General features: G+C 42.2%; 1 protein-coding gene across 2 annotated transcripts in view; it reads right to left on the reverse strand.

Moving 5' to 3' along the window:
- Positions 1-6,983: 6,983 nt before the first annotated feature.
- Cfap58 (cilia and flagella associated protein 58) overlaps positions 6,984-12,389 on the reverse strand; it is a 120,802-nt gene continuing 115,396 nt past the window's right edge. For both annotated transcript variants that reach the window (XM_050145021.1, XM_050145016.1), the window contains exon 18: positions 6,984-10,373. In XM_050145021.1, the coding sequence (XP_050000978.1) occupies positions 10,262-10,373 (112 nt within the window). In that variant the 3' untranslated portion in view covers positions 6,984-10,261. The remainder of the gene's footprint in view (positions 10,374-12,389) is intronic.

A 12,389-nucleotide genomic window follows, 5' to 3' on the forward strand; every position in this document is an offset into this window, starting at 1 on the left:
ACCTGAAATCTGTTAAGGACACAAGCCAACACTCCTGTTCCAAATCCCCAGAGAATTGCACAAAATTGTCCTTTTCCTTTTTCTTTAACGAAAACAGCAAGGTGTGAACGGAGCCATCACTTAACGTGGTGATTAATACAGAGAGAATAATGAGCGGTTACAATTATCCCTTTCTTGTCTCAAACATCACTGAAGCCAGGGAAGTTAATGTCTATGTCGCTCCTAGGATTAAAAAGCCCACCTGATGGATGGGTACGTTCTACCTGTCAGGAGTCAGTGAAACAATATACCAAATTAATTTCTAAATGATCTTCCAAACTTTCTTGGACATAAAGGATTTGCAGAGGCAAAGTGCTTCCTTGGGGAAGGGCTCATATTTTGTGAGCAAAAAGAGTCTTTGGACAAACCAGTTAACTTCCTGCAACACAACACAAACTTAACACCAACAACCATCAAAAGATGACTGTCCTCGTTAGGGTTTCTATAGCTGCAGTGGAGCACCATGGCCAAAAGCAAGCTGCAGAGGAAAAGTGTTTATTTAGCTTATATTTCTATATGGTAGTCCATCACTGAAAGAAGTCAGGACAGGAACTCAAGCAGGACAGGCATCTGCAGGCAGGGCAAGAACTGGCACAGAGGCCATGGAAGGGTGTTGCTTACTGGCTTGCTCTTCATGGCTTGCTCAGCCTGCTTTCTTGTAGAACCAAGGACCACCAACCCAAGGACGGCCCCATACACACTGAGCTTGGCCCTCCCCCATCAGTCACTATCTTGTGTCAAGTTGACATAAAACTGTCCAGCACAGTGATGCTCTGACTCAGGAAAACCCACCCAGATAACCAACTAGAGAGCTCATATCATATATCATATCATATCATATATCATATGTCGTCATCATCATCATCCAGTATCACCTTATTTAATACACCACAACAAAAAGATTGAGACACATCTTCAGTTGACACGGTGTCATCGCTGACACAGGACCCGGCTTTCCTTTTAGCTCAAAAGAGCCAAGATCATCTGACCAGAAAAGGTGGGATTGTGAGCATGCTGTCCCTTCGCTCACTCCAGGACCTCTCTCCTTTGCCTTCTTTTTCTACCCAAACCAAAATCCAAGTTGCTTAGCTTCCTCCCGCCACCTTCTTGGGCCGATGCTCTCCCATCACCACCGTGGAGCTCATATGCTTCAGTTCCCCATAACCTCTGCCGCCCATATATTTGTTTTTAATTGGGAGCTCTAATGTGGATTTTCCCATATAATCAGTTATTAGGTGCAATTACTTCTTTATGAGTAGAATTATAATGCTATCAAGTTTATTAATTCTTCAGGAAAACGTAGTTACATAATACTGGAGGTGAAATTCTTTCTTCCAATAATTCTGCTCCAAGCTTTCTTTCATGCCCCAATCTTGATAGCTCTGATTCACAATGTTCTCTCCTTCACTCATACACTTTGGGTAGAGAGAAGGTAACAACTTGAATCTCTGATATGGGTTCTATTCTAGGATATCTACAGAACAGGCCAATTCCACTCATGAGGTAACAGACCTAGGAAATAGAGATCCCATACCTTTCAGCAAGCGTGGGTTCAGACCACAAAAGCCAAAGACCACACCAGGTCAGGTCCAAGGCACTGAAAGGACCCAGGGAGCAGCTCATCTTTGCAATCCAGCAGTGAGCCCACGCCACATGAATAAAACCAGAGACAAACACTAACCCGGCGTCACCAGATCTTTCAAACTTTCAAGAAGAGAACCATCAAATCTAGGTTTGTATGTGAAATTCTTCTGTTTCTGAAAGTTGACAGTCAAAACAGAAGATGATTTTAAACACACCATGTCGGCCAAACAAATACATCTGCCAACCAAATACAAGCCACAGACCATGAACTAGAATCTGACATCATTTCCACAAACCAGCAGTGATTGATTCAATTGCAAAAGTGAACATCTTGAGGAGTCTTTCTCTCTCTCTCTCAATTTTTCAAGACAAGTTTCTCTGTATAACAGCTCTGGATATCCTGGAACTTGCTTTGTAAACCAGGCCTCGAACTCACAGAGATCTGCCTGCCTCTATCTCTTTAAATGTGTGTGCCACCACGGCTCAGCAGGGAGTCTATTTTTTAATTTTATTGTCCTACTCACAATCCAGAAGAAATAATTGAGAACATTTGCATTTGCCGGGTGGTTTTCTTTCCTATAGCACCACGAAGAGATCTATCAGTCATGCAAGGTTGTCTGTGTGAGTATGACTTACATGGTAATAAGCTGACATCATCAGCATATGTCTGTGGGTGGCCTTAGGAAAAACGATCTAAGCTCTCTCGGCCTTAGTTCCCTCATCTGAAATGGGATTTCATGACACCCTCTTTTGAGGAACTTAATTGTTACCACTTATTTCTGGGTTGATAGTGAGCTAGAATTAATGTTGTTTTTCCAAAGACTAAACCAAAAAAGGAGCAAACAATCTTCTTTAAATAGTGAAGAGACCTAAAAATTACTACCTTAGTCTACTGATAAAGGTGAATGTCACCAGTGAAGTTATATGGCTGTCAAGTACCGCTGAAATGATCGCCTTAGAAGAACACTTTGATTCTGTGGTTATCAAAACAAAACAAAACAAAACAAAGCCACCAAACAATAACTCCAACCAACTCATGAGAAAGACAGTGTCTTAGGGTTTCTGTTGCTGCAGTGACACACCAAGACCAAAATCAAGCTGAAGAGGAAATGGTTTGTTTGGCTTACACTTCTACATAGGAGTCCATCGCAGAAGGAAGTGAGGACAGGCACTCAAACAGGGCAGGAACCTGGAGGCAGGAGCTGATACAAGAGGCCATGGAGGGGTGCTGCTTACTGGCTTGCGTTCCTTGGCTTGCTCAGCCTGCTTTCTTATAGAACCCAGTAGCAGCAGCCCAATCAGCCCTCCCCAATCAGTCACTAATTAAGAAAATGCCCAGGTAACTTCCAAATGCAGATAGGTTTGAGACTTTGAAACCCCCTCTCACAGACGCTGGGTGTGCCTGGTCATCCCCATGTTAAAGCCTCGCTGGTGTGGTAGTACTGCATACTGTCACTTTTATTAAATTCCCTGGCATCATCGCAGCAGGGAGGAGGAAGCAGCTGCCTCTGTTTAAGCTGGAAAGGCGGACTGTGTTATTTTGGAACCAGAAGAAAGAGTTCCTGGCATTCTGTCTCAAATGAAGTGTAAAAAAGACTAATCGCTAATGAGAGAGAGAGAGAGAGAGAGAGAGAGAGAGAGAGAGAGAGAGAGAGAGAGAGAGAGAGAGCGCTGACACAATATACTTTAATAGCCATTCAACCTTTGAATGTCTAGTTAAGGAGCGTAATAGAAAGCCTCATAACCCAGTGGACACCTGGAGCCTCATAACCCAGTGGTCCATTCCTGACCACGCATCTATCCTGATGGCAATGAAGTGGTTTCTACGATGCTTGGTACCCACTGGCCTGACCACTCAAAATGATTTCTCATATTTTCAAAACCACCAGTTCTAAGCAAGATGGTTTTTTGATATTAACAAAGCTGCAGTTTCTTGAACATTTAGTGCATCCGGGGCACTGTGCGTATGTCCTAGAGAGCCTTCCACAGCCCTCACACTCACGAGGTGAGCACCAGGTACAGTCATGGCACTCACCTTGCAAGCTAGAATCCAAAGGCTGCGAAAGTCAGGTGACTTGACTTACATCAAATAGCTGTAAGTGGACGGTACAAAGTCAGAACCAGGAATCATCTAATCTAGGCACACGGTGGCACATGTCTGTAAACACAGCACTTGGTGACCGGAAGACGTGAAGTTGAGGCCAGCCTGGGTACAAAGGGAGAACTTAGAAAGAGTGAGGATACAGGGAAGAGGAAAGGGGAGGGGAAGGAAACTAAGAGAGGAGGAAAGAGGAGAGTCCCATGTTCACTGAAGTACCATTTCCAATCAGTCAACAGAAGTCTACCTTGACAAACACGTGAATGGCAGGAATAAGAGGGCATATATGCAGGAGACTCTTAAGTCTTTAAAAGGAGATAATTCTCACATCTGTAACCACATAGAGGAAACTGGGAATGTCCCACTAACTGCTGTAAGCTGGACACAGAAAGACAAGTGCTAAGTAATCACTCTTACACGTAAGGCATAAAAGTTTGAACTCTAGGAAGTAGAGAGTGGACTTTCGGTTTAACAGGTGCTGTGAGAAGAGGGGCGCAAGAAAGAAAGGGGGAGAAGCTGACCACAGGGGACAAGATCTCAGCTAGGACAAAGGATTCTTTTAAGATCTTTTATACAACTGAGTGACCACCACCAATAAGAATTTGTATTTTATTTTTTTAAAATTAAAGAGGTTTTAAAATGAACCTCTGTTCTAAAACCTTATACCATACATAAATTAACTCTAATCCATAAATATAAATATAAAAGACAAAATTAAAACAACTTCAAGCAATATTCAGACAAGAGAAATTCATTACCGTCGTGGAGTATGCAGACATGGCGTAAGTCAAGACAACGGAAGTAAAAGCAAAACAAGAAAAATAAAGATTCATCGGGCCTTATTAAAATGGAAATGTTCTGGTCCTCAGAATGCAATGTTGAGAAAAGGAAATGGTGAACCACAAACAAAGTAAGTGTTACACACACACTTGACAAAGCTCATGCATCAGCTTTCCTGAGGAACTTTCACAACCTTGTAAGAAGATCAAAATGGACTTAAGGTTTAAAGGCATTTCACAAACTAAGATGTATGGATGACCAAAATGACAATAACAGATGTTTAATGCTATTAGTCATCAGGAAATAAACCACATGGAGACATCACTGTTTATAGAAGAGAATGGCTTAAAAAACACTGACGGTGCACAACATTGACAAAGACGAGTCCACAGACATTGTTTTTAGGATGGTAAGTTGATGCAATCCAGAGAACATTTTGACAGTGTCTCATCAAGTAAAATACACACTTTCGTGCAGATCCAGCATTTCCAGCCCTTACTGCTTCTCCCAAGAGAAATGATGTCTATCCACATAATGACTCATGCATAAGTCTTTGCAGCAACTTTATTCACAGGAGCTACAATTTAGAAGCAACTTGCTCTCCCATCAACTACTCAAGCAAATTGCATTACTTCTATATAGTAGAATATTACTATGCATTAAAAATAAATGATTGATGTATACATGCATATAAGAGCACATGGTTGATCTCAAAATTACTGCACGGTATTTTAAAGACCTAAGTCCAAAAGAACATGTTGTGTGGACTTCTCTCATATGGTACTGTAGAAAAGATAAAAATAACCTACAGTTTTGAGGAAATCCTTCCTCTGGCCTCTGTGGGTACCAAGTGTATAAGTGTCCCACAAACATTAATGTACTCAAAACACTCATAAAATCAAATAATTTTTAAATGCAGAAAGATACATTTAAGAGTGTGTGACAGTAATATTCCAAAGGCAGTGTTCAAAACACTTACCGATTTGGTAGCTTGAGCCCTCAGTGAGTCAGGACAAATGGTAGACATGAGCAATCGCTACAGTCCTAGGTGACAGAGGTGGGGGGCAGGGATTATTGCTAACTTTTTTTTCTCCTTTTTGTTTATCCTCACTTCCTAACTTTCTGTTACAGCAGAGCACTTTAAAAGAAGAGGGAAAATCTATTTTTAATTATAAAAAAGAAGAATGGTACCCTGTTGCTACGACATTTCCTACTGTTATAAAATTCTAGCGGATCTCAAAGCCCTAATGGAACCTTTAAATAATAGATATGAGGAATGGTATACTAAAACAGCATTGAATTAGGAGTTAAAAATGGATAATGCTATAAAAATATTTTCCATCTACTTCAAAGAGAATGATGAGATATATATTAAGTTATTTTACAATTTTAATATTTAAAAACACCCTCCCTTTGCTCTAATAGCAGCTAGGTGGCCGTGGAATTGGCTACATTTAATGAAGACATAGTATCCTGTGTTTCAAACCGCCCTGCTTTCGTAATACCGCCCTACGCAAAATTCACCGTGCAGAATTGTCCTATGGGGATCTTGGTCTAGGCCAAACTTCAAATTCTGAGCTGGTCAGGAAATCAAATGAGAGTTATCCACCCTGGGTAAATTTTTCCAGCAGAATTACCACCATGATTAACGAAATTGCCGCCATCTTTTCCTACAACACACAGCTAACGCCCTCTACAACATAACACAGCAGCAAACCTGTGCTCTGAGCCATTCTTCAGAAGTAAGCACGATAAAAATGCAGCTATAGGAGAAGCTGCTGAGAGGTGGTGATCAGCAAATGATGGCCAGGGCGTCTCCGTCATCACGTCTCCCAATTAACAGAGAAGCCAGCCATCACTTGTCCCCAGCTTCCCAGCTGGAAGTCAGTGGACTCCTCTCTCCAACTCAGAAAACCCTGGGGTGAAACTACGAAGCTATACCTTTCCCTTCTGCTGCTTCACAATGCAGAGCAGATTTGTGGTTCTTAAAGGCACCAAGCCCACTGTGAGCTCACAGTTATTGTTAGTGCTTTGCAAAGGGCAGTGTCTTTAACGATCCATTTATGTGCCGTGGCTACGGTGGAAATACGTGCACCTAAATGGCTATTGCTTCCAGTACTGAGCCTTTGCTATTTCCAGCCTTACGCACTCTTCCACTGGGACATAACACACATCATGTAGTGGAGCCTCATGGAGCTCCCAGAGCCTCTTCTGTCCTGGACATAGGCTCCCTTTTGGTGGTGCAGGCGATCGCCCAGGAAAGAGAGGACAGCAGAGGTCACTAGGTCTTTTTCTATGGTGACTGAATGACAACAGAAAATTCCAATTTTTGATGGTAAAAAGTATGCAAAGTCAAACTCTGTTTGCAGCTTATCTTCAAATTGGTGTTTTTTTTACTTTTGTTTGTAAATTTATTATGATACATTACTATTTTATATAAGATTTTCTTTTCCCCAAGATTTTAATAATAGTGCATATAAATTTCATAAAGCACACAATGTGGCATTTTACACAGTGTGGTAATTATAAACTAATTACCAAATCAAGCTTCATCCAGACGTTTGAATGTCATCCACCCTGTATGAGCATTGTAGAATCACCTTTAGAGTTTGTAAGAATTATGTAGCTGCTTTTCTTCCCCAGACATATTAGTTCTCTCTTCTGTGTATCCACTATACATGTGCACAAACATACACGTACACATTGCACACTCTATGCCCGGCAGTACTCTAAGCTTATGTGATGGAATTCATCCACACTTCAGAACAACTCACTGTTACGAGTCAGGCTGCGAACCCAGAAGATGGCTTCAGGATCTTTGCCATCCTGGGATCGATCAAGAATCAGAGGTGAGCCTCTTCTAGAGAGCCCTCTCAACAGCTCAGAATGAACTTGCCCTTAGTTATAGTTCAGAAAACGTCTCTGCACAGATGGGAAACAGTAAGGGTTAGCTTTATCTACACAATGTATTGCTCTGAGGGAAAATATCGTTGGTGACTTTTTAGAAATGGAAATGGTTCCACTGTGTTTTTTTTTTAGTGCTTAGCATTAAATATAGAACACTGTACACCCAAGAAAGGGTTCTACCACTGAGATATAACCACCCTTATCCTTGTCCACACGAAGATAGAATTTGTGATCACCCTCTCTCTGCCTCCCAAGTGCAGGACTTACAGGCATGCACCACCTTACCTAACTCTACTGATTTGTACATTCATTTGTTTTGAAACAAGGTCTTCTGTAGCACAGGCTTAAATCTGACTGGCCTTGTAATCAAGATTGGCCTGAATTCCCAATCCTCTGTCTCTGCCATTGCATGCATCACCCATATCTGGCTCCCATTGTGATCTTCTGGATTTAAAATGTTCTTGGTAACTTCTCTAGGAAACATCCCCGTTTTCTCCACCCATGTACAGTGCTCAAAGGGCTTAGGAGAACACCTCACAATATCTCCATGGACACTAAGGTTTCTTTCTACCTGTGACCGACCGTCTTACTCTGGTCCAAATCAGAGAGCAGCATGGGATGACACAAGCTATCCCATGTCCCCTTGACCTCTTAACCTTTTCCACTTCAGCAGTCAATACCTGCTATCCCTTTGTCCAAGGCCTGCCAGGGAGCAGCAAGGGCCTGCATTGCCTACAGGCAGGGAGAACCAGAAGAGTCCCTGCAGAACAGCCCTTGGCTGGTGGCTAACAGTGTGAGGCTATAGTCATCCAAGCCCTATCATCCCTCATGGTAAAACTCTGAGCACTGACGAGAGTGTATTCTATGTTCTGCTGCAAACAGAGATTGACTTTGCATGCCTTCCATGGCCTGCTATTTCACTTCCGCATCCTCTTTCCTGCTTTTGTGGAATCACCACGTAGTAAAACACTCTCATGGACTCCTCTGTCATTGGTCAGCTTCTGGGGAGCCTCACCTAAGCGATAGCCCCAGCCTCAGTGGACTCAATTCAGTCCCACCTTCTGGTACCATCTGATCAAGCATCTTGGATGATGATGCTGACCTTGGGAATCATGGCCATGAACACAGATGGAACATTCAAATGTTTCACTTATATTATGTAGTAAGCTTTCTTGTCAGGACTGCCAGCCCAAAAATAATGACAGAGAGACTTATTATTAATTATGAAAGTGTAGCCTTAGTTTAGGCTTTCTCTAACTAGCTCTTATAACTTAATTAACCTGTTTCTACTAGTCTGCATTCCATCACACGGCTGGATTACCTTTCCTCTCTCCTGTACGTCTAACTTGTTCCACATCCTGTTGGCATCTCCTGCACCTAGATTAATCCCTCTGACTTCCTTTCTCTCTCTTCTGGAAGTCCCGCCTGTCCTCTCCTGCCTAGGTATTGGCTATTCACCTCTTTATTACACCAATCACAGCAACTCATCTTCACAGAGTACACAAATGTCCCACAACGGTGCTCTTGTTCATTCCTGAGATACTTGCTCTTTGGTAATTTTAAAAAAAAAATACAGAAATGAAGTTATTGTAAGAGAGATGGCCAAGGTATTACTGAGTGAACATTGAATAAAGTAACTGTGAATGATGCTCACATAATTGGGTCTTCAACAAAAAAGAAAACACAGTGAAATCTGTAACTAGAGGATTTTCTCCCGCCCGCCAGTTCCCAAATAACCATTCTGAAGCCTAATATTAATTGCAAACTGTTTGGCCTATTAGCTCAGGCTTATTATTAGCTAGCTCTAACATCTTAAATTAACCCTTTCTATTATATTATATTTTACCACAAGACTCATGGTTTCTTGCATCACATCTTGCTTCCCCAGTGGCTGCTGGCATCTCTCTAACTCTGCCTTCTTTTTCCCTTTATCTTTGCTTAGATTTCCCGCTTGACTCTATTATGCCAAAATCAGCTTCTTTATTAACCAATGGTAACAAAACATATTTACTGCACACAAAGGGGCATCCCACATCAGGATTCTGTGGCTCAAAGTGCTATGTGGCAGCCTGAGAGCCAAACAGATCCTGGTGCTAAACAACTCCACCTTCAAGCACAAGGCCTCCGAAGTACAGCAGCGAATCCTTCCATTTTCAGTCTTGGGTCCTCTGACTCAAATCCTTACGTTAAACATTTCTCTCAGTCATTTTAAACTTTAATGACAGGCTCTACCAAAGCAAAGATCAATGTCTCTACAAAGTTTTTTTTTATGATGAAGTTATTTATTGGCATTTCTCTTCAGACTGGATTTCCCTACCCCAGGCCTGAAATGGAAACCACTCTTAACATACTCCGTTGAAATCCCACTAGCGTGTCCTGCTTTCATCCCATGACTTGTTAATGAGGAATAATTAAAACAGATTTTCACTAATAAGACGGGAGGACATGCGCTGCATTTTTCCATATAAAATATTTTTACATACAAAAATCTTCAAGTGCTCAAATATCTATGATAGAGAAGTTAATACCCAAAGCTTCACCCAGCCCGAATTTCTAAACCTGGTGCATCTTAAGTCAGTCAGTGGGATTGTAACAAGAGATCAGCTCTATGCCAAGGGCCAGCCTAGTTAAAGAGCTCCAATTACAGTCTGTTAATGTCCATGTGCTTCGGGTACGACGTCATTGCTCTTATAAACGAAACATTGATAGTTGTTCACCTCATCCCATTCTGGAAAGCTGGCCGCCAGCTTTTCTAGAAATCTATGATCTGAGGGATTTAGAGGGCAATTCTGCCACAAGGCTCCAGAGTAAATTTCCTGAGCTGTTGAGTTTGATCCAACCAGCAACTTCCAGTTACAACTTCACCTTGGATGAGTGGTTGAGGGGAAATCCACCCCCAGTAAAGCGAGGGCCAGACTGCTTGGACCCTGAGAAGATGTTGTTCATGGGTATTCTGTCTTTGTTTCTGTAAGAAAAAAGAGATGATTAGCTTCCCCACCATCCTGTTTTTCCTCTAAGTTTCACGCTCTGTAAGTTCCTAGGGAATGCTAGCCACTGAAAGCAGTGGATTAAAGCTTCTGGCTAGAGACGAGGTGGTTGTGGGAATCTAATTAGGTGTTTTCCGACAACACGCAGACTTATGGGGCAACAATTAGATATGACATTGTGTGCCACTACTGGTGGTCCAAATATGAACGGAGGACCTCATTACAGCTCAAACGCTGTGGCTTTGATGCCTTCTGACTTGTAATGATCTTCCTGTTTTAAAAATACTTGTTTAGTTCCAAAGATCGGTCAGAAAAGCCTTCTTTCTGGTTCAGATATAATGACTAATTAGTCATTTATCACCTGGGATATTTCCAAATTCCTGTGGAAAGTTAGAAATATTTACTGCATGTAAAGTCTCTTTATCAAACTTGGACATCTGTAAAATAAGAACTCTCCTATAACTCCAAGCACACGGCAGAAATTGCTAGAAATAGTTTAAGATACAAGAAGGACTGGAGAAATAGAAAAAAAAATAAAGAGGATGGTATTTTGGGTAATAGATAAAAGAAATTTTACTTAAAACAAATCTAACAATGTATTTTTCATATGGGTCCCTTTTACGCACACACATATGCACATACACACATACATATACATACATGCACAAATGCACGCACACACACACACACACACACACACACACACACACCTTTCCTGCAGAGACAGCATACTTACACGAGTTCCCTATTTTGAATTATAAAGCACAAAAATTAACAAACTTCTAAGACCAGAATCAAACAGATCTGCTGAATACACATGACTGAGCTCAGAGGAATGAATTCTGACTTTGGGGAAAGAATCTGATTTGCAAACTACAGACAAGCATAAGAAGTGGACACTGGAGGAATCCGGTGGGGGGACATGGGTGGAATCAGCGGCTGATGACAAGTGTGTGAGGAAAATGAAAGAATCCAAAAGGCAAAAATGGTATGAGTTGTTATTTTCTAAAGGGTGTGTGTGTGTGTGTGTGTGTGTGTGTGTACATCCATCCACAGGGAAAGCTCTGAATTATTCCATTTGGAAAGAACCTGTAGAGCGCTGGTTAATCAACTCAGCTGCTCTTAGTAGAATTGATTTCATTACTGTGAAAAGCCATCCTCCACAAATAGGACATAAGCCCTAGCTTTGAGTGGGTCCAGCAGAGCGGATGCCTTCCCGTCCTTTGGCAACTTGTCTCACCCTGCTCTGTGTTGGATGCAAGCAGCCCTCCCTCCCTCTTCCCTGCACTCCCTTGCCTTAAATAACCTGAATTTTCCTTTCTGAAGGAACTTACGCTTAATGCTTCTGGCTTGGTCTAAGCTGACTAATGGGAATACTGCCTCCTCTACATTATCTGTTTAATGTATTTATAGACCATTATAATGACTCCCCGCAGCCTTCTTCCTTCCAGTCTAAACCATCTCAGCACTTTTGTTCTTGCCTGTGCATATTTTCTTCAGCACCTTCATCTTTTTCGCTGTGCTCCTATGAACCCTTCTGTCTACTGGCTTATGGGTGCCTCAACTGGAAGGAAACTCCAGTGATGCCAAACCTAGGTCAGAAGGCGGCACGGGAGGAAGCAAAGCACAGGTGAAGGCATAACCTGAAGAGGAGCCACACTGACCAACGGACACCTCTACAGTAAAGGGACCGGTTCTGCAGCTGGCCGCTGTGTGTGGGTACCCAACACTCTAAATGCAGCTAGCGCAACCAATGCTTGTCAGGAGCCATTTCCCCACTAACAATCATTACAGGAACCATCACTCTAGGGAGTCTGCAGAGAACCTCACACCCATAGTTATGTTCTATTGACAAAACCTGCCCCTCACCCAATTAACTGCTAATCTTAGCGGAACCCGCCTCACATTCCAGCTATCCAGGGAACCAGGTGTGGCCACTTGTGACTTCTGGCCTGTCTGTCTGAATGTAACCGAGCTACGTGACCGGAACCACG

Source organism: Alexandromys fortis, unplaced genomic scaffold (assembly GCF_014885135.2).
Source record: "Alexandromys fortis isolate MF-2015 unplaced genomic scaffold, M_Fortis_MF-2015_v1.1 scaffold_16, whole genome shotgun sequence".
NCBI lineage: Eukaryota > Metazoa > Chordata > Mammalia > Rodentia > Cricetidae > Alexandromys > Alexandromys fortis.